Here is a 22,882-nt window from a genome sequence, read left to right as displayed (position 1 = left end):
GGCTTCAGCCTTCTTCAGTGCTATGTTCAGAGAATGTAGTCTAGACCCACACCAACTGACTGAGCAAACACGAAGCCCTTAGGTAGTGATATGAGATCTAATGACTCAACAAGGCATCCATGATAAACTACAATGCATGTGCTATAAATGACAGTCATCTGGGAAGAGTAATTTGGCAGTCTTAACTTTGTGTTTTATACCTGTTTATTTATTAGCAGGTCTTTGGTGGACTTCCGAACGCCATTTCCAAGAACCACCACCCTGCAATTGGAGCACCACTGGGGTTTAGGCCCTGGACTGCTTCCACCCAAATGATAGTCTGGTCTGACCACAATTGAACCTGGAATAAAAAACACATCAATCAAACCTACAAATCATGCAGTTGGAAGAAAATGGAAGAAATTCTAAGTTGAAGAGATTTCTGGCAGATTACATCCATCAACTTATTTCAACCAATCCATAAAACAGTATATACCACTCACTTAGCAAATTAATCACAATGATTTGCTTTTATAGTTCACTTCTGTCTTTAAAACATGAACATGTATCAACCAATCAACCAAATATTTTTGTTGGCTTTGTGCTCTAATTAAAAAATACACAAAAAATATATATCTTTTAAAAACAGATAACACTTCAAAAGTTGTGTCCATTTGTGACATTAAGTACTAAAATATTAAGTACTTTAAAATGTTTATGCAAAATGCAGCCCTGAGATACTGACAGTCAAAATCTGTTTGCATCTAAAAGTCTATCTGTTGATGTGGGTGAAATGTGTGCCTCTCTTGTTTTACATATACTCACCCTCCCTGAAGGTCTGGTGTGATAGTGGGGCACCTGGTGGTCTGTGGAACCTCATACCAGCTTGTTGTTGGAACAGGGCAGTTTGAGGGGGTACCTTAAGTCCACTCAACATGTCTATTGAGCTGCGGTGCTCTGGGCCTGGAGAGCAAATCACCTCAAAGTTCCCGTGGATGGACACACAAAGCATGTTCGCCAGTGCTGACACAACTCCTTGAATGTTCTGGGGCATAAGCAGACATATGGTCAGAGGTGAGATGAAATAATTTTTGCTTTGAACAAGTCATTACTGCTATAGAAAGGACAATTTAATTGCAGACACTAACTTGTGCTGCCACTGGGTTCAGGGTAACAGATACTGATACCAGGTCAGTTTGTGAGCATGTAGAGAGCCGTTCAAATTGCGATGCAAAGAAACTGCTTGGAGGCTCTGTCTTGACTTCCCACTGCCTGGCTTCAGAACCTACAGGCAAAACAACATGTTGCACATACCAATATTAAATTATACTTAACTTTTAAAAACAATATTTTACTGCACTGAATATTTACACAATATTACACAAGCAATTATGCTGTTGTACAAAAGATTAGCATGGTTGTGATCCAGGTGTCTTAAGCCCGGGACACACCAAGCCGACGGTCGGCCATCGGCTAACATTGGGCCGTTGGTGAGTGTCTATCGGGCTAGTTCGTTTTTCGTGTGTTCCACTCGTTGGCTCTTGTCGGGCTCACGTCAGTAGTAGTTTGCCCGATTCAACATCTTGAATCGTGTCAGGGCCGTCGGGACCATCGGTGAGAGAGAGAACTCTGATTGGATGTTCAGTTGAGCGAACTAGTCCGTGCAGGAGAAATTTTAATTCTGTCATTAATTACTCATGTCATTCCAAATCCGTACCTTTGTTCATCTTCAGAACACAAATTAAGATATTTTTTATGAAATCTGAGAGCTCTTTGACCCTCCATAGACAGCAAGGATATTACCATGATCAACACACAGAAACATAGCAAGGACATCAGTAAAATAGTCCATGTGACATCAGGGGTTCAACCGTAATTTTATGAAGCTACGAGAATACTTTTTGTGCGCAAAGAAAACAATAATAACAACTTATTCAACAATTCTTCTCCCCGATTTACCATCTTCCGCTATTTTGGAGAGCACCTCAGAACGTAATAAACGTAATCAGCATTGTTTACGTTCAGCATGCGCGAGCTATCTACTACACTTAAACAACGCTGATTATGCTGATTACGTTCAGGGGTACTCTCCAAAATGGTGGAACAAACCCTTTAAAGCAAAAGTGATGAAAATGGGCAAGTAAATGAAGGCGGCACAGACAGAAGGCTGTCTTTTGATGTGACATGCAAGCATTCCAATATGCGAATGTTTTCATAACATGAGCCGCTTAAAATGATGAAAGTTATCAATGTTACTGATATTCAAAATGGTAAGCAAGCGCTGCTTTGTTTATGTTTTGTATATCTGCGTTTATCTCGCATATCTTTGTTTTGGTTTCTCCGTTTGAATGACGAATATTTACTATCGATAGCTACTGATATAGACATCTAATTCCTCTCACGCAGGCACAGAACGCACGTGTTTAGTTTGCAGTCAGCTGTTGTCTGTGCGGTGTGTTCACGTGCAGCTTTTTGGTCCGACTCTGTCAACGCGAGGTGACAACACCGTCTGCTTTCATTGCCGCTAGCTCTTTGAAGTCGGCTTGGTGTGTCCCGGCTTTTAGGATGAAGCACCATAGAGTGCAACAATCAGGTTCTGGAAGTAAAAACTCTTATTCATTTTCTCCACAGGGAAATATATTTTGCTGATAAAACTTTTAAAGACATACCTGTTGTGAGCTTCAAGGTTGTTAATTGATTGTACATATTTATTGTTGAACCCATCTGTTTGCATTACTTCAACTTATTTTTGTTTTAATAGCAGAATTTATGGAGAAAATCTACATTACCCATGATGCTGTACAGGACATTCCACCAATCACCATGAGCAAAGGGCACCAAGAGAGATATTTAGCTCCGCCCATTCCCATGAAGCACCATAAATGACATAATCAAGTCAGTCTTCCTACGCTCTCAAACTACTTAAAATTATATATGCATGTTTTGCAATTAACTTTAATATTGTTTCTGTAGATACGACCAACAACTTATATTTATCCATCATTTTTAATTTAAGTATTGTCATTCACACAGCTTCAAATGGAACTGTAGCAAGTACACAGTCTTATATCTTTGTCTGATTTTTTGTGTGATTCTCCTTAGCTGGTCGGCTTGGTTCATGGCTTACAACGCTTTAACAAAGACGTTTAAATATCCCTATCGGAAAAATACTTCCAAACCAGTGTCACTGAAAAGGGTGCGGGCACTGTTACACTCTATTATGTCTACCTTCTATGTGCGGATACAGAAGACAGATGCCAGCACATTATATTAGTGTCACTGTCACCTCATTATCTTTTATTTTTGTCTAACCTGTCATTACTCTAAAACAGCTTTCGCATCAAGTGCACACACACAATGTCTTAATATGCTATCTCAGCAGGTAACTTACTAGGTTTATACTAGTCTTTCTTATTAGTCTCTTCAGATTACCTTTACCACTGGCACTGCAAAGTATGGGTATGACTGGAGAGACAGCAGGGGATGGCGGTTCCTCTTTAACTCTAGAGAGATCTGGATAACGGCTGATCTCCATGCCAACCACACTCTCAGGAGAGGATGATGGGACATAACTGTCTGGAGTGTCCCTGTCGACACAATGCTCCTGACCCCTATTAAACACACACAGGGATAGAACCATTATATACATACTAACCTAAACCAAGACTTTATGGTCAACAATGGGTAGTCTCAGGGTCAGAAAGTGATCTCATGCATATTGCAACTAGATGGACAAATGCTTATTTAAAAAGTAAGTGGGGGCTCTAGGACAGAAACAAATCTATATGGCTTTGTTAATGGCCAAACGTTTGGCTACATGAGACAAAACAATGTGTAAAAAGTCCTGAAAACCTACCGAAGTTCCTCCTGGTTGTTATGGGGTGGAGTGGGAAGTGAAGCAGGAACATCAACAGTCTTTGGGCCATGAGTGATGGTGTGTCCCAGCAGGTCATCTTCAGCTTTGAATGGAGTAGTGTGCTGCTTCTGACCCAAGCTTTTAGAAACTGAGACATAATCACAAATAATTACTGATCACCAAAAAGGCATTTTTAAAATAGCTAATGTATAATTATAATATTTAAGAAAAATACCTACACTATAATGCCATATTACATCTGTGATTTGAAACATATTTTCTTGTCTATGATGAACTATAATAGGAATTTTACAGGTAAAGTCTAACTCAAGATTTTGTATGAAGGTTTGGTATGCTCGTTAAACTATTTGAGTTTTTCAGTGTTGTTCCCTAATGTGTGCGTGCATGGGTCTACATTTATTATTATTTTTTTTTTTTCAGTGAAAGGATGTGCTTAACCTTAAAAAAATTGGCCTCCCTATGGTTACCTGGTCATTTTGAAAGCCAGTTTATTGTCTATTCTGTCTAAATCTGTTATAAAACAATGAGATTGAAACTGACATTTCAAATGGGGACTCGCAAACGAGAGCATATTACTCCGATTTTAAAGACACTAAATTGGTTACCAGTGTGTTATAAAATTGATTTTAAGATATTGGTATTTGTTTTTAAATCCTTAAATGACCTGGCACCCTTTTACCTATCTGACTTATTAAAAGAAAATAAGCCAACAAGATGTCTGAGATCGACAATAAACCTCTCCTTGGCTCAGCCTAGATCACGGTTAAAGACAAGAGGTGATCGTGCATTTGCAATAGTTGGACCGAGGCTATGGAATAACCTTCCTTCATCTGTGAAAGCTTCAAAGTCTGTCTATGAGTTTAAAACTAAGTTGAAATCCTATTTTCTTACCTTGGCTTTTTAACTTTGTATGTTAAAGGGGTCATATGATGCTGCTAAAAAGAACATTATTTTGTGTATTTGGTGTAATGAAATATGTTTATGCGGTTTAAAGTTCAAAAAACATTATTTTCCACATAAGGTACATTATTGTTTCTCCTCTATGCCCCGCCTTTTTGAAATGCGTCGATTTTTACAAAGCTCATCGGTCTGAAAAGCGCGCTGTGCTCTGATTGGCCAGCTATCCAGCGCGTTGTGATTGGCCGAATACCTAAAGTGTCAGATGGAAATGTTACGCCCCTCACCATACTGTTGATGTACACATACTGCCGTGTCCGGCCGGAGCGATGAGACAAAAACATTAAAATCCATTACAAACGAGGCATTTGTTGCATCCAGTGGGGACATAATTACTGATTATAATGACTTATACTGTCTTTTTACGCGTTGCATTGCATTGCGCTGCGTAAACATAAAACTCTGTCTGCATTTGTGATCGGAGAAATGACAAACAACAAGTGCTACTCTACTGCCCAAAACTCGCGTTTGAATCATCAGTGGCAACGAAAAACACAGCGGCCCAGCATGAGGGGAAGCCCCGGCTTAGCGTGCGCTGCGGCCGGGATAGAGTGAGCTGAGGCGGGCTGGACTCCGCTTTGTCCACGGTGAAAGTTGATGTATTCCCTCAGCGACCAGCACAGATCAGCTCTAGGCATGACGAAGCGGATATCGTCCTCTTTTGGAAGACCAAACAAAGTAGTTTCGCTTTCACAACGAACCACACAGCGTCTTCAGGACATGGCTGCAGCGTCAACAATACTACAGCGAGAATAAAAGTTGCGCCTTCTTTCTTTGCGTGAACATTTGGGAGGCGTTATGCAAATCTTCCCAGATCGTGATGTAGGTATGTTGGGACGTGTTAGAACGAGCCATTTTAGGTAGGCGTGGTTAACTCTGAACTTTTATAAAGAATATCTCTTTGGATTTGAGACTTTAGTCTTTGCAACTTTACAGATCTTCTTTATGCACCAAGAGCTTGTAACACTCCAAAGAGAAAGGAAAAATTGAAATCGCATCATATGACCCCTTTAAATTTTTGTTCTGGATTTTATTGATGTTTTTATTATTATTATTTTTATTTATTTTTTTCTTCTTTCTGGCTTTTTACTCTATTTGTACAGCACTATGGTCAACTGCTGTTGTGTTTATCGGTGCTTAATAAACACATGAATGAAAATTAGGGATGCACCGATACCGATACTGGTATACTGAGCTCCTGAACTCGTACTTGTACTCGTTAAAATGCCCCGATACTAAACGCCGATACCATGATAAGTGTTTTGCTTGCTTGAGTGTTTCTTACATTATATAGTGGCTTTGGAAAATAAATCACAGCACGGTTCAGATAAAAAAACGCGACTTCTATTTCTGAAAATATCACAGTTAGGAGATTTATAACGAGTGGTTCCCTACATTATTACAGCAAAGCGCGTGATTACAGTACTAAGCCGCTGCAATGGAGCAGCTCTAATGCTATTAAATTAAAGATGATGTACCATAGAGCAAAGAATTAACAGTGAAAGTAACAAAAACTTGTAAAATACATTTTTATGGGCATAATTAAGTGTGAAAATAACCGAAGGATATACAGTCAATCCAAAAATTCAGAGACCAGATATAATTTTTTTTATTTTTTTACTAGCGGGTGCAGGACACTATAATTCATTTATGTAGGTGAGGATAGCAAAATAAAGTAAACTGACAAATTATACCCAAAATTTCTTCATACAGTGGACTACCAGTAAAACTGAAACAAATTTGGGACCAAAAAGGATTCAGACTGAGTCGAGTCGAAGTTCAGGTTTGCATGAAGCTGGGTGACAGAATGCCCAGGAGACCACAGGCTGTCATTAAGGCTAAGGGTTGCCCAACTAAGTATTGATAGTTGTGTGTCATACTAACAGCTGTCTAATTTTTGGTTGATTGTAATCCATTAGGCTACATACCTTTCTATCAAAGTTATCTAAGTCACCTTTATTTATATTTTAACATTATCAAGCTGAATTTGTTCTGACTCAGTTTAACGCTTAGTTCTTGTTATATTTTATTACCATTTTCTAAACAATAGCGAATAAACTGTGATAATGTGGGAAATGTTGAAGGTGTCTGAGTAAAGGTTGGTTTGACTATCTATTTGATAAATGAAGTCAACTAACATTATACATACTCTTTTGGTTTCTGTACCCAATATTTAAACAATTTACAAATGCAATAACATATTGGTATCGGTACTCGGTTTCGGCAAGTACCAAAAATAAAAGTATCGGTATCGGGCGAGTACTGGAAAAAGTGGTATGAATGACATTGCCATTAAGAATACACCAACACCCTCATGCTTACCCAAATCTTCTGCCTTCCTGGTCAGTTCTTCTGCAGTGGCAAAACCATTCAACAACTTCTGCTTGGCTGGTATCGGTACTCGGTTTCGGCAAGTACCAAAAATAAAAGTATCGGTATCGGGCGAGTACTGGAAAAAGTGGTATTGGTGCATCCCTAATGAAAATACATGAATGACATTGCCATTAAGAATACACCAACACCCTCATGCTTACCCAAATCTTCTGCCTTCCTGGTCAGTTCTTCTGCAGTGGCAAAACCATTCAACAACTTCTGCTTGGTTACAGGTGGTGGTGTGGGGGGCAGTGAGGCGGGAGGTGTTGGAGGATTGCTAAGATTGTTCTGCTACAAGACCAAACAGGCAAAAAAAAAAAAAAACTTAAATAAAAAACAAATCTGCAAATTCACCATGTCTACAAAGTATAGAAAAGGAAGTGAAGACTGTAAAGGCCAAACCTTATAGATGAGTTGCGTGTAGTAATCAGATACGCCATTCAGTGATGCACTTCCAAAAGTTCCTGAGAGCCTGTTCTCTCCATTCAACTGCCCACTGCCATATGGGTGAAAATGTGCAAAGTTTACCCCAATCAAAGGCTCCATCAGGGGCAGCATAGACAGTTGCTGTAAGGATGAGAATGGAGGACACATGATTTGAGCGAAACAACAACATGCAAATGATGATGTCCACATCTAATGCCAGCATCTCACTATTTTTTTTGTTGGTTTAGCACCTCAGTATTTGAACGAGCTCTTATTGCATTATAGTCCTCCGCATCTGCTGCGTTCTAAAAACTCTGGCAATTTGATAATACCTAAAAAATCAAAATCGTCTGCGGGCGGCAGATCCTTTTCCTATTTAGCGCCCAAATTCTGGAATAATCTACCTAACATTGTTCGGGAGGCAGACACACTCTGTCAGTTTAAATCTAGATTAAAGACCCATCTCTTTAACCTGGCTTAGACATAGCTAACACATTTCTAATATTCAAATCCGTTAAAGGATTTTTAGGCTGCATTAATTAGGACAACCAAAACTGGGAACACTTCTTATAACACCCGATGTACTTGCTACATCGTTAGAAGAATGGCATCTACGCTAATATTAGTTTGTTTCTTTCTTATTCCGAGGTCACCGTAGCCACCAGGTCCAGTCTGTATCCAGATCAGATGGTCACTGCAGTCACCTGGATCCAGTACGTATCCAGCCCAGATGGTGGATTAGCACCTAGAGATGATCTCGACAGCCCTGAATGTCAGCGGAGATCAGGACAACTAGATGAGACCCAGAGACAGATCCCCAGTGAAGACCTCGTCTCCTAGATGGCCATCGGGACAAGACCACAGGAACCAGTTGAGTCCTCTGCACAATGTGACTTTGCTGCAGCCTGGAATTGAACTGATGATTTTCGTCTGGCCAGAGGAGAACTGGCCCCCCGACTAAGCCTGGTTTCTCCCAAGGTTTTTTCTCCATTCTGTCACCGATGGAGTTTTGGTTCCTTGCCGCTGTCACCTCTGGCTTGCTTAGTTGGGGACACTTAATTTCCAGCGATATCGTCGACTTGATTTCACAGATACAATTTAAACTGAACTGAGCTGGATGATGACATCACTGAATTCAATGATGAACTGCCTTTAACTGAAAATTTAGTGTTTACTAATGTCATTTTGCATTATTGACACTATTTTCCTATTTAATGCTGTTAAATTGCTTTGACACAATCTGCATTGTTAAAAGCGCTATATAAATAAAGGTCACTTGACTTGACTAATAATTGCATACTCTACTGTTAATCAACTCAAGTCCAGCATTAACTTAAGTAGATCTTGAGATAGATTCTGGGTATAGTAGTAGGTATTTACCTGCTTGAGCTGAGTCATCAGTGCGTCTGTGTTGGTGTACACTGCTTGTCTCTCTTTATCATCCTTCTTCCTCTTCTTCCAGCGTGACAGCGGTTTCTCAGCCCCATTCTTTGGTGTCCGCTTGTTGCGTTGTTTTTTTTTGCATTGCTCTGGCACAGAAGGCTCCAAATCTGGATTGCCTGTCAAATGGCTATTTAAGCCACTCTATAGACAATAAACAACTCTTTCAGCTCCAAGAAGACCAGAGAGTCCAAGGCTAGCTAATAAACAATCAAACCTCACTTCACAATTTCACAATTCTGTACTTTGCAAAAAGCTACTTTATTGACATCCCACATTACCAACCAACCAATAAAGTATTAAATGTGAAAAGATGGCCAGATTATTCAATCTGTAATTTCATTTCACTAAACATTTTGGAAAAAGGGCAAATTAATTACTGAATTATAAATGGATGTGTAAAGCTCTTTAACATATTTAAACATCACAAAACAAAAATTCAATAATGTCACCTCATCTATCTACATTTACAAAAGTGTTTACATGTTCATGATTATGATTTTTAGTTTCACATTTTTAACCAGCTGTGTAGCGAGGTAACCATAAAGCTCTTACCGAAGAATCTGTGCTGTCCAGTCTTAAAGAGCCTTTGCTGTCTGTTAGCCCCTCATCCTCTGATCGTATACTGTCATTTGACATCTGATGTATGAGAGGTGTTGAGGAAGTGGGAGGCGTGCTCTTGTTCTTTAGAAGGTGTTTGAGTAACTCATTTCCAGTGTCCACTTTGGTGCTCTGAGCTGGATTCTGGGATGGTGGGCTGGGGGAGATTATCTCATTGCCCTCTTCCATCTTTACTATTCCAGTTCCTCCTGCGCAAGTCACTGCCTCTCCCTCAGCCTTCTGGCACACACTGGCTTCTAGCTTTTCCAGCTTGATATCATGGAGGAGGCCTCGCTCTGCCTCAGAGCCCACACTGCACTGTCGCCCAAGTGGAGTACCTCCATGGATTGGGTTCTCCAGCTCCGAGGATGGTGGCTGGGCAGTCATATAACTTACGGGGTTGGAAAACTCTGAAGTGTCCTGGTCTCCCATGATGGCAACACTACGTGTAGGGGTTGAAGAGGTGTCTGATACACATGGCGTAAGTGGGGCAGTTATTTCAGAATGTGGTGTGGAAGGAGTTTTGCCCGAATCTGCATCATCATCCAGCTTCTTCTTTCGACTTCTTTTCTTTTTGCCCTTCTCCTCAGGGATGATGTTGGAGTAGAGTTGGATGAGGGACTGCCCTGACCCAGGGAAATTGGGAGGTAAAGGGGTTGTGGAATCCATACCAAATGAGGAACCTTCACCTCCACTGTGGGGTGGCATTCCATGCCCTCCAAACCCAGGTGCACGTGGCTGACCTGGGGAGAAACCATGCATCATGGGGTTCTTAGCTTGAAAATTAGGACCCATATCTGGGCCAAAGGAGCCATTCACAGGCATAGGTCTGTGCTCGCCACCTTGCAAAAAGGCTGGACCTGGACCTACAAAGTCTAATGGCATATTTCCTTTTTGAGGGAACACTGGGCCCATTTGCTGTTGTTGCTGTTGAGGCCTGGGTGTCTGCATGAATTCCTGTGATAGGTCAGAATTATAGAAGGGCATCTGGGCAAGACCACCCCCACTGTTGTCAGGGCCAAGCCCCAAGCCCTGCTGCTCCAGTTCTAGCCTCTGCAAAGCCCTTTGTCTTTCCACTTCCTGCATGAGCTGCACCCGCTGTTTTTCCTGCTGCTCTTGAAGGCGCTCTCGGCGCTCCCGCTCCTGGAAGCCTTCACTAAATGGATTATTATCATCAAACTTTACATGAGGGGCACTACTGCTGGATCCTCCACCATTACTTCCACCTACAGGGCCAGGCTGATCAGGTTTACCACCTGGAACCATAGAGGGAGGTGGCTGTGCCTGAAGAGGCTGAGTGAGGTTAGGCAGTGGCATTTGAGGGGGTAGGTGAGGTGGCATCCTGGGTCCACCCATTGGTCCAGCAGCACTTGGATGCCAACCTGGCACACTGGGCATGCGAGTAGGCTTACCAAAGTGGGGTTGTTGCACTGGCAACACAGAACCCATCATAGGCTGCCCTATGGGGGGTCCAACAGGCATCATTCCAGGGGCCTGTCCTGGCATTCCTGGAATAACCTTCATTGGACCCATCACACCAGGCTGGAGGCGCTCTTGCTGTTGTTGCTGCTTGACACGATATTCCTCAATGAGTTCAGCATGTTCTTTCTGTTGCTTCCGTATCTAAACAGAAATGGAGAGAGAAATATGTATGAACTAGGGATGTAACGATTAACCGCAAGCCAGTTGAAAATGTATTCAAATATGTGACGATTCAAATCGGTCGAGATGCTAAACAAATCGCGATTCAATTAGGGGTAGGAGTTTATATGAATGTATCTCTGAGGGGAACTTACCGTCTTTAGAAAAGTTTAGATGGTATTTTTTCTTTTCATCTTGCCTCTGTATAATGCATATTAAAGTTCATAAGTGCAGCGCTGCTTTGTTTACAGCGGAAACCAAGGAAACACTTTAAGTGCCACATGCTGGCAGAGAGTGAATCTGCGTCTCATTCAGCTCGTCTGCTGTTTCGGTTTCATGCAGATATTTTTTATGTATAGTTTCACAAAACTGAAGTCAAACCATTCCGTTTAAGCTTTAAATTTTGAAATTATACAATCTAATTTAGATTAAAAACCACTCATGTTGCATGTATGCAGCATCTTTGTTTGGATCATGATTAAAATTGCAGTGGTTGCCTCTAAATTTAAATGGAAAGAGCACAGAAAAAGCCATATTTTGCTTATATGAAGACATTTCGTTTATTTGTGTTAATTATTTGATTTGGGGCTTGTTTTAAAATGTCAATTTAGTTTTGTTATTTACATTTACATTATATTTAAATTTTGTTATTTAGCAGACACTTTTATCCAAAGCGACTTACAAATGAGGACAATAGAAGCAATCAAAACCAACAAAAGAGAAATAGTATGCAAGTGCTATAGTAATATATTATAAAAATTCCACAAAGAAACGTGCAGCATTTTGTCCAAGCAATAATAAAAGGACACATTTAATTTATAATTTGTTTTAAATCTCATTTTGTTAAAAAAAAGTGAATCAAATCGAATTGTGAAATCATAATCGTGAATCGAATCGAATCGTGAGTTGAGTGAATCGTTACATCCCTAATGTGAACAACATATATAATGCAGTTTATATTATTCTGAAAAATGCTGACCAAATACCAGGTTGTTAGTGTTAATGTCAGAGCATAAATCAGGAACTGAGGCCCTAGATGTACTTACTTTCCACGCCATTGACAAAAATCATCAGGGAGCCGCTGCTATCAATATGTGGGGTATTTAAATTGCTTTTAAATGAGCGCTCGCTATTCACTTTCGATTTCACAACCACACATACTCTGTGTAAAGGGAGCAGATCTGACATGATAAGATATTTGTCAATGAACACAGGATCTGTTGAGCAGCAAATCTTCCAGCATGGTCTTGTCAGTCATCTCTCCTTACTCTCGACCCGTGATCAGTCAAATCTGACAGCACGTTTTGGATGCAGGGTTGTCAAGTCCTTGTTTTGTTTTTTTTCACAAAATTGGGCTACTTTTAAACTTTTGCCATGGGTTGATTTTTTTCCACCCGTGGGTTAAAGGTTTGAAATATTTCATAAATTACATTTGACTGAAATGCTTTCATTTAAACATTTTGCATTCTATGTAAAATAAAACTGTGCTAGATGTTAAGTTTTGTGAAGAAGGGCCACTAGTAAGAAGCCTTTGAGCTGTGTTTATGATCAATGTACATAACAGTGATGGTAAAATATGCATTTTAGGTACAGAAATGACATTTTAAGTTTTGATATTTGGGATATGGTCATTGCACTACTTTGGGCTATTTTTGACTGGCATGAGCTAGTTTTGTCATGCAGACCTGGCAACCCTGGCTGTGTGGAACAGAGCAGATGCTTTTAGTTTAGTGTAACATGTTTTCCAGCTGAAGTAAATGATTTCTATTTCTATATAAAAAAAATAATTCAAAACAACAGTGGGGGCGGTGGGCAAGTAATGTAATCCCTGCGGGATCCAATCCCAATGCAGCCCTCTAAATAAAAAGTTCCTGCTTTAATAAAGGCATATTCTTTTTACTGTGCAGTGACAGTTTGTCTTATTGACAGTTTATCTACTTTGAGTGGCATGTGTGCAAGGGGGTAGCTCTTAAAATAAAATCAAAATTTGACTGGTTGCCCCGAAGTGAACCACTCCCAACTTGATTGACAAGTTGATTAAAAAAATGGCAAGTAGAGAAATTAAAGTCACTTTAAAATTAAAGTTTAACTACATTTTTAAACATGGTTTAAACTATTTGGGTGGATGATTTTAATAGTTATTCTTCTTTAAATAACTATATTACCTGTTCTAATTGCTTTTGAACCACACTTTGCTGTTCAGTCACATGTTTCAGCTGTTCTGCATCTTCCTCTGGGAACTCCCGTCCAGCTTTTTTCGCAGTGCGCTGTTTTGCAGAGAGGGCCTTTTTAGATTTTCTGTGGGTCCCAATCTGGTCCTCTAAAAACTTCTGTTGCATTTGAAGAAGCTGTTGAGTTTCCTGAAGCCACTCCTCATATTGTTTTCTCTGAGAATCATCTGGAAAATAAAAAGATGTGAGATTTATGGGATGTCCAGCCTCAATTGATTCACTTTTACAATGATCACAATGACAAAATAACACTTACTGATAAACAACTCATCGGTAAATGCTGAATAATAATAATAATAATAATAATGACAATAATAATAATAAACTTACTGACAAACCCTGGTCCAAAGTTAGGGGGATTGGGTCTCGCAATCTGTGGTGGCAATTTTCCATCCTAAAAGGAAATTGTTGTATATGCCATTACAACAGGTTTAATGCTGATGAGATAAGGTAATAAGACAAAATAAACCTGTGGACATACCGGTCCAAAAAAATGTTGCGAAAAACCAGCTGTATCTGGGCCATGCGATCCTGGAATCTGTTGCATTCTACCACAAAAGAAAGCATGGAGAGTACTCAACACAAAGAAATGAACCACTGAAAATCGCATGTGGCCATGTAAGTAAAGAATTAGGCCAGTCAGGTAAATAAATAACTTTTTGCATTACTGTGGTAACTGCTCAGAGGAGCCAGTTTACATAGTAAAGTGTTTACCTGTTCATAACAATGGGTGTCATACCCATACTGTTCTGTACCATCACTTTGTTGATTCCCTTCAGAGCCACCATCTTTGCCTTCATGATTGGATCAGTAATTGCATCAAAGTCTACAAAGTAATAAAAAATCACCACAGAAATTGCATGATTGCGATTAGTACATCACAGTTATATTAAAATTTAATTTCAGTATTTTTTTTCTATTCACATTTAAAGTATTTGAGGTTCTGAAGCTTAAAAACACATACATGTAAACCTAAATTCTAAATATTTAAAATAAGCAAAAAATTGAATATTAAAATATTGTACAAAAACTATATTCAGTAACAGTACAAACAAAATTGTAAATTTGGAGCTGCTCACAGTATAGAATCAAGTCAGGGTTTAACTACTTTATTGACAATGTAGAGGTACAACAAAATCATTTATCAATTAGTCAAAGTTGAGCTTAGGCTTACCAATGTTATGGAAAAAAGGGTCACTTGACCGTTGTCTAATCATAGCCTGCATCTGCCTTTGCTGTTGTTGCTCCTGCCTCTCTTGATCCAGCAAATCTTGAAGAAGAAGGGGCTGCTCATCTAACAGAAGAGACCTGTTCTGTTGACTCTGTTGTGCTTGAGACCCTTGTTGCCCTGTAGCCCCAGGACTGAACATGCCTTGTTGAGTTTGGTGATTTACAGGATGGGGAACAGGCTGCTGGCCACCAACCACATGCAGGTTTAGATCCACTTGTTGTCCTTGTGAAGGTCCAAAGCCTTGAAGTGCTACCTGCTGGTTACCAGACTGTATCAAATTTGTGTTACCTAAAAGTGCCCCTTGGGTTAGAGATTTATCTATCCTGTGCCCCATTGGTACTCCAGGGTTTATCCTTTGTTCTTGGGGTTGTCCTTGCAGCATCACCATACTCATGTTTGAGCCAAGATTAGTCTGGGCATTTGGGTCACCTGGGATAGGGGAAATTATGGATTCACTCCTAGTGTCCTCTAGCTTTTCCTTGATCAACAAACTTGACAGCACTGGAACAGATCCAGTATGCACAAAAAGACCATCATCTTGACCACTTCTACTACTCATACGCCGATGCTCTTCACCTGAGGTTCCAAGTCCTTGGCCCTCAGTTTTTATCGTTTCAGACTGAGAATGATCCTGGACCTCTTTTGGCATACTCTTTTCTAGTTTGACATCACTATGACCCTGTATGCCCTCTGGTTTAGGTTGAGCTGAGGACATACCTCCACATCTGGCATTTCTTTTTTCTGCCAAGGCTTTCTGAAGGTCTGAGGTATCCCCATGGTCATCTTCTATATGATCACTCAGCTCCAGCTCTTCATTAAACATATCTTTTTTGTCCTCAAGGTTAAGCTCAGGATCTGCATAAGCAATAAGATCAAACTTTCCAGATTCCAGAAGATCATCAAGATGTAGATCATTTGTTTCCAAGTCTAAATCTTTGCCATCATCTGCATCAAGGTTCAGGTTGTCTAGGTCTTCATCAACCAAGTCTTTGACCTCCACATCATCAAGGTCCTTCACAGCAGAGTCATCTGTTTCTAGCTTCTCCACACCATCGCTACATGGAAATGGGATTTCCTCTGTTGGACCAGAGGTTGTGACAAGAAGTAGAGCAGATTCGGCTGAATCACTTCTAACCGAATGGCTAAGTGGTGCTGCCAGAGGTGTCTGTTGTGGAGTTGTATTTGTATGGTGATGCAAATTATCCATAGTAGCTGAGGTCTGTAAGTGATTGACTGGCCCTTGTTGTGACTGGCCCAACATCGGATCCATAATTCTGGGACCTTGGTTTCCTGTAAAGGCCATATTTTGGCCTCCCATGAAGCCATGAGGTGGTCTCTGAGAATGATTAGGATGGTCCAAAGCATTAGGTGGACCAAAAGGTAATCTGACCCTCTTCTCTGGAGCCCTGTGACAAAGTTCAATAAATGATTGACCCATTATATTATGCTGTTGCAATTGAAGGCCACGTGGGGGAAAATGCTGGGGTAGGCCCATTTGATGATTACTGCCTATTGACCTAACAGCATCAGCAGGTCGTCTCATATGTGGTGGAGTACTGTCAACCATTGGTCCACCTTGTATCTGGTGAGGGGGCCTGAGGAAATGTTCTTGGCTTGGAGTTCCAGGAGGATATCCAAATCTGGAAGGAATTAGGTTTTAAGAGAACTTAAACTAAATTAATTACTAGTTTGACAGTACAATTGATGAAGGAAAAACACTTACTTTTGTCCTTGCTGACTCATGCCAGTGTTGTTTAGATCTCTGGGGAATGGTAGTCGGGAGCACTGGGGCTCATCAGGCATGTGCCCACACTGATCAGCAAGGAAAGTTCCAGGAAATCTTTGACCTGGATGAATTGGTGAAGATCTCACAGTACCTGGATACGGAGGTGGGGGTCTACCAAAAATATATTTCTGAGGTCCAGAATCATCCTGTGACCAATGCCTTGGAGTCCCAGGTGCAGCAACAGGAGTTGCCTCCTGGAGTACCCTTTCCTGTCTGATTGCGCTTTTCTGCTGCTGCTGTTTGAGGATTAACTGCCGTAGTCTTTGGCGCTAAAAAGAGCAATAACAATATACAATAAATAGCATGTCATTAAAAATAGAACCGAGATTAAAGGAAAAAGGTAATGTTCTCTAATGGCAAAACACGTTTGTTTTCAAACCTGTTTAATTTTCTCTTCAGTCTCTCCAAGTGGTGGTTGCATTGTGTTCTGTGTATCTGATGGGTTGCCAGTGTTTACTGGAACATCATGTGACAGTCTATCCCCTGTTCGTGAGCATAGGGTTAGAGGAGCTTGTTCAAATGAATCATGAATAGGTGTCTGGTTAGGGTTTGACTGTTGTAGAGAGAGAATTTCATCTGAAATCCCAGGATGTTTGTGGGTTTGAGAATCAAGAACACAGGGACAAGCAAATGGGTCTTGCATTCTACTGTGTGCTTGATGGTTAAGTGGATCTGTTTGATGGGACATGAAGTTTACTCTTGGAATTGATCTAGGGAAGGCTTCTGGGTCAATTCCTGGATGTGGGGTTCCAGGGGGTTGAGAATATGGGTCAGTAAGAACTGGCCTTGGTGTTCCTAGTGGTTGATGATAAGCTTCCTTTTTGATTGGCCTAGGAGTTCCAGAAGACTGTGAGAATAGATCTGAGGTTCTCTGACTACTTGGTGATTTAGGGTATCTCTCTTCAGAAGAAGGCCTTGGAGTTCCTGGCATCTGAGCATATGGATCGATAGCATGAGATGGAGATTGCCTGCGACTGTTAGTTTGTGACTGAGAAAACTGATCAATTGTGGCAGTTCTAGGTGTGGATGGTGGCAATGTATATGGATCAGAGTGTGGTCTTGGGGTACCAGGCATCTGGGCATATGGATCATATGGTCTAGGAGTACCAGGAGGCTGAGCATATGGATCCGGCATTTGCTGAATGTAGTCTGGTCTAGGTGGTGCCTGTGAATATGGATCTCGTTGAGGGTGTCTGCTCATGGGCAAGGGTTGGGCAAAATGACTGCCTTGTCCTGGACGCATCATTCTGCCCTCATTACTGAAACCATCTCCCATTGATGGATGAGGTGTAAGAGGCTGATGTGAATAAGGGTCAGAATGTTGAACTTGGGATAAAGTGTCAGATGACCCCCTTCTCATGCCTTGCTGCCCTGCACTGAATGAGTCTTGTTGTAACTGGGAAGGAGGCACGGGTGTTTTGAACACTGGCACAGATCCTGATTCATTACTCCCCGGAATAGGTGTTAAAAGTGGCCTAGAGTAGGGGTCAGAAAGAACCATGCGGCTGTGGGCCATGCGCTGGTAAGCTTCTGATCTTTGGCCTGGTCTGGAAAAACTGTCTCCAGGTGTGACATTACTGATAAAATGTCGTCCTTGTTGCTCAGATAATGGTCCTGGTCTAGGTGGACACATAGGTTTCACAAAAAGGTCTGATGGTCGAGGTGTGTCTGGAGGCTTTGCATATGGGTCAGTGCTAGCGGATGTTGGAGACCCAAAGGATTCATGGGCTGGTGACACAGAACCTCTACGAGGTGTGCTTGAACCAGATGGTGGTGGCCTGGGGGTTCCCACCATTTTGCCATACGGATCCCATGGAGAAGAAGGACGGGATCCAGATGATTCAGACGAAAACATTTGAGGAGACTGAGGCTGAGATGAGGGACCCTGTGGGTACGGCGTGTCCTGGGTAGGGGTCATTGCTGTGGATGAAGGGGGTGGTGGTTGAGGACGTAGAAATACATCATCTGTTGATGCAACTGATGTTGCCGTTCCAGGCATCTGAGTCCTTGTAAAGCTATCCTTGGGGTTTAATGTTTGCAAAGGAGAAGCATTACCTCCACTGCTGGGCTGTGTTGCCATTGGACTCTGATTACCACTTTTAGAGGCGTCTCCACTGAATTGTTGTTGCTGCTGTTTCTGAAGTTGCTGCTGCTCATTTTTAACCTGTTCTAACTTTTGCGTGGCTTCAATTTTTGCCTGTTGTTTGCTCTTTTGTCTCATTTGCTGCCATGAACAAAAAAAAACAAGATACCAGTTAATTAAGCCATAGCACTTAAACGAAAATTGCAGTATTGATTTTTTTTTGTGGCAAAATTATTTTAGTTTATTTATTTTCCAAACACTTACACACCATATTTGTTGGTACTGGGTCTTGGCAAAACATATGCCAGAACTGTACCTCAACCTGGGATCCTAAGAAATTATCCTTTCAAAACATCCCGCAACTATGGCTGCTTGAATGTTATATCTAAAAAGGCTATGTGTATTTGTTAATTTTAAGGTTTTGATTTTCAGGACATTTTCCTGCTGTTTATTAGGCAAACCTTAGATTGCAAGTTTACAATGACAAGGCTGAATGTAAAATGATTTAGAAGACTTTGGAAAACTGAAAATAATGCTATAATGACCATTAAAATGCATGTGCATAATAAAATGCTAATTTTTTATTTTATTTACTATTTAATGCTTTAAAGCAGAACTGACTTCTACTTGTTTTGATGCAAAGCTTTGTCATATGGCATATTTGCATTTGATTGATTTTGCATACTGCATTTCATTCTGACAAATTAACAAAACTAGAGCAATTGCTGATCACATCCATTTGAATTCACATCCTCTAACAAAGGCTTAGATTCAACTGAATTCAAACAGCTATAAAAAAAAATCTAATTCTGATTAACGATAATATAGTGCTGATGAACTAGTTTTTTAAACATCAAGGTGAATGCTGTGATCAGAGGTTGAGCCACTACATTTTGCATAACAGTCTCACAGTCCAGCATTTGCAGTGAAATATCCCTTGGGCTGTCAATCACCTGTCTGAACTTCCACTCTTGTTCATGCTCAGACTCCTTGTGCTTGAGCGGGTCTTTGAAGAGCAGATCTGTGTCCATGGGAACATTGGGATCAAAAAGATCAGCTGGCTGCTGCTGTTGCTGTCCTTGCATTGTGTCATTAGACAACTGAACTTTGTTTATACGAAGGGCTGCTCTGTTGTCTCTAGCCTTTTGCTAGTGGGTCAGAGCCAAGAAAGAAGTAAACATCTTCATATATGTATATAAACACATCCAATTTTAGCATTTATGAGGCTTAACAGAGTCTCTTACCACATAAGGCGCCCTTTCCTGAGAACTAGCTTTCCTCCATAACTTTGCAATTTGCTTCACTCTAGTTGCCCAATCTGTGAAAAAAGTCAGATGGTTGGTCTCTAACTTGACTCCATTTTAAGTTGACAATTCTATTTGTAGTGTTTTAGGATAATACATTCACCTGGAAATTCATCTCGAAGGTTAGGGAAGTTCATATTGGTGTAAAGAACAGGAGCCACAGTGGCCATTTCATCAAGAGTTTCTTCTTTCTCCCACTTTAACGTGCTCCTCTGAGCATTGGACATGGTGTCAGTCTCCACCTCTGGAGGAGGGACAGATTCAGGCACGGGAACAGGAGAAGCCCAGGGATCAATCACATCACCCCCTATCTGGCTGAATTTCTTCTCCCTGTAGTGAACATATCAAGCCATTAAGTGTCACTGAAACTATTTAGATTTTACAAACAGAAATGCCAGTACCAATCTATGTTACTCAGAATATGAATTCACTCACCTCACATTTTCTGGAAAAGGCATGCGGTGAATGGAAGAGAATGTCCCAGACACTCCAGCTCCAGTAATCACGGGGTTTGGAGGAAAGTGGGTGTTTGGCCCCATCATGCCATTCATCATAGGCATGCGTAGGAACATTCCACCAACATCTCCTGTAAATGAGACCATGGAGAAACATGCACTTTTAAAATGAGCAGTACATTTTACATGTGATACTCAAGTTAAAAGCACACAACAACATCACATCTTGGTAGTTGGCTTGACTGTTAATATGAAGAGATAATGCAGACAACTTGATACCTGGGTTCTGAAGAGACATTGCTGTAGCCGAGGCATTGGGGGCAGTGTTGGGTGGATGAGGAAGTTGAGGAGGCTGGCTGGCGTTTGGACTGAGCACTGCGGTGAATAAGTCTTCCACATCTTTACTCTCCAGCTCTAAATGGAATCAACAGAATGAAGGATTTTCATATCTAAAGACTTTTTACAACAGAAACATCTGCTCTGTTGACGAATGTCGTCAAAACATTTTAGAAAACAACAAACCTGGAATTTTGTAGAACTTATTCAGAATGGCCCCTGTAAAAAAGAAAATATAACTAGGCCATTAAACAAAATTCAACATTCAGACATTCAAATATATCACAGCATAGTAACTAAGGTGTCACCAAACACCAATTTTTCACGTACGAAATGCCAAACTATTTTTTAGTTATTACATTTAAGTCTGCAAACAATAATCATTATTAACAAGTTAGAAAAACTGCTAAGGTAAATCACTTGTTTGCTATGGAACAATAAACAAGAAATATTAATCATTTAATTGGGATGAAATTTAAACTTGCTGCAAAGGTGGCATTGTATGACAGTACCATTCTTGAATTCACTGAGCTCTTCAGAACAACCTTTTTTTTCACAAATGTTTGTGAATGCAGACTGCATGGCTAGGGGCTTGATTTTATACACCTGTGGCAATAGGTCTGATTGAACCACCTAAATTCAATAAATCAAGAGGTGTGTGCAAATACTTTTGTCCATATAGTGAATGCATTTAATCTGTGATGTGTGTTAAGTAGTACAAAAATAGGATAATTATTATTTTTAAACAAAATAATAAAAGTTCCAATAGCAAAGTGAATGTAATCCACGACTCTTACCATCGGAAACCATCTTATCCAGCTCAGGACTCAATATTACATCCAGTGGTTCTTCCTGTAGTGGTTGAGACCCTCGAGCAGGGCCAGGTTGAGGAGGAGCTGACCGATCGTCCGGCAGGATGCCAATGTCCAAACCAGCTGAAAGAAAGGGAAAGATAAACAGCTACTCTCAAACTTAGTTTCTTATCTCTACTGAATACAAAACTCAACTTGCAAAAATCTAGAGAAAAACAGAGCTGTCATTCTGTAAATGCCTAAATCAGTGTTGATAAGCAATTTATTTTCTCCTGTGTCTGAGTGTTTGCTAAGATAAGGAAGTAAAACACTGAGAGAGAAAGGACTGTTTTTTCATGTCATGGAAAAATGAGGAAAACATTTTTTTCTCTCTCTCTCTCCCTTGCTCGCTCTTTCATCCCCTCCACTAACTCAATTTTCCAAGAAAAACAGGAACCTAATTAGTGTTGCCTGCTCAACTGAGTGTGAAAAAGTCTCTTAAAAAATGGATGTTCTTTCATCATTGCATATCGTTTCCCATTAGAATAGATGAGAGCTTAATCAATGAAAAAGCAAGCAATTGCAATGATTAATAATAGTAAATGTTGTCATCAAAATCAAAGAGTCAGCCATTGTGCTTTGGTCTAAATGCAGAGGTGAGCTTTCCAGTGACAATTACACTGGTTTCACGTAAAGTTCTTGTTCCAGGTTTAAAACAGGTTAAGCTCTATCAACAGAATATGTGGCATCAGTTGTCTATGGGTGCAATGCAAGTCTGTTACAGGGTTTTTAAAAGCATTTAGTATTTTTGTTTAAACACTAGCATGACTTTTTTTTTCTTACAAAAAATGTAACTATAACTTCATACTTATAAGGTTAGTGAGCAATTTTAATCACACAAATATTAACATGTATAATGTTTAAAGTGTATAGCCTTGCAAGCTATAATTTTGAAATAAACAGTGGAGGTTTTAACATTTTTGTTGTTTTGACTGACTAACATTGTAATTGCACTACCTTAAAACATGAATTTGTTTTGTTTTAGTTTTTTTTTTACAAGGTGAAGGATAAATCAAAATTATATTATGATAGCATGTTGTCAATACAGCTTAAGTTGTATTCCAATCGAAACATTTCTCTAAACCAAGCACCTTGGTATGCACTTAAAAACAAACCCTTATATATTTACATATATATATTGCACACCGAGGTTACGCTACAAATGATAATTATCTTTCACTTTGACAAATTGGGTTGCACATTTTATGTCATGTTCTATGTTTATCCATCTGTAAAATATTGTAACATTCAGTATTTTAAATAAGAGACCACTAAACCTTTGACAAGGGTAGCCAAGTCCTTATCAAGCCGT

At 40.2% G+C, this 22,882-nt stretch overlaps 1 protein-coding gene across 1 annotated transcript in view; it reads right to left on the bottom strand.

The window, feature by feature from the left end:
- The window catches only part of kmt2ca (lysine (K)-specific methyltransferase 2Ca), a 168,146-nt gene that overhangs the window by 9,481 nt on the left and 135,783 nt on the right, over positions 1-22,882 (bottom strand). The window contains exons 29-52 of the mRNA XM_016231219.1: positions 21,517-21,654; positions 20,906-20,938; positions 20,663-20,797; positions 20,364-20,514; positions 20,032-20,258; positions 19,869-19,942; positions 19,578-19,772; positions 16,921-18,765; positions 16,479-16,810; positions 14,699-16,395; positions 14,239-14,350; positions 14,006-14,072; positions 13,855-13,918; positions 13,459-13,691; positions 9,608-11,275; positions 8,993-9,196; positions 7,589-7,753; positions 7,393-7,477; positions 7,136-7,180; positions 3,836-3,983; positions 3,412-3,590; positions 1,128-1,264; positions 805-1,024; positions 201-340 (exon numbers count right to left, since the gene is read on the bottom strand). Coding sequence (XP_016086705.1) covers positions 201-340; positions 805-1,024; positions 1,128-1,264; positions 3,412-3,590; positions 3,836-3,983; positions 7,136-7,180; positions 7,393-7,477; positions 7,589-7,753; positions 8,993-9,196; positions 9,608-11,275; positions 13,459-13,691; positions 13,855-13,918; positions 14,006-14,072; positions 14,239-14,350; positions 14,699-16,395; positions 16,479-16,810; positions 16,921-18,765; positions 19,578-19,772; positions 19,869-19,942; positions 20,032-20,258; positions 20,364-20,514; positions 20,663-20,797; positions 20,906-20,938; positions 21,517-21,654 — 8,294 coding nt within the window. The remainder of the gene's footprint in view (positions 1-200; positions 341-804; positions 1,025-1,127; positions 1,265-3,411; positions 3,591-3,835; positions 3,984-7,135; positions 7,181-7,392; positions 7,478-7,588; positions 7,754-8,992; positions 9,197-9,607; positions 11,276-13,458; positions 13,692-13,854; positions 13,919-14,005; positions 14,073-14,238; positions 14,351-14,698; positions 16,396-16,478; positions 16,811-16,920; positions 18,766-19,577; positions 19,773-19,868; positions 19,943-20,031; positions 20,259-20,363; positions 20,515-20,662; positions 20,798-20,905; positions 20,939-21,516; positions 21,655-22,882) is intronic.

This window comes from Sinocyclocheilus grahami, unplaced genomic scaffold (assembly GCF_001515645.1).
Source record: "Sinocyclocheilus grahami isolate Dianchi unplaced genomic scaffold, SAMN03320097.WGS_v1.1 scaffold385.1, whole genome shotgun sequence".
In the NCBI taxonomy this organism is placed as follows: Eukaryota; Metazoa; Chordata; class Actinopteri; order Cypriniformes; family Cyprinidae; genus Sinocyclocheilus; species Sinocyclocheilus grahami.
The sequence above is the reverse complement of the archived record's forward strand: the minus strand, read 5'-3'. Positions and strand labels throughout refer to the sequence as shown.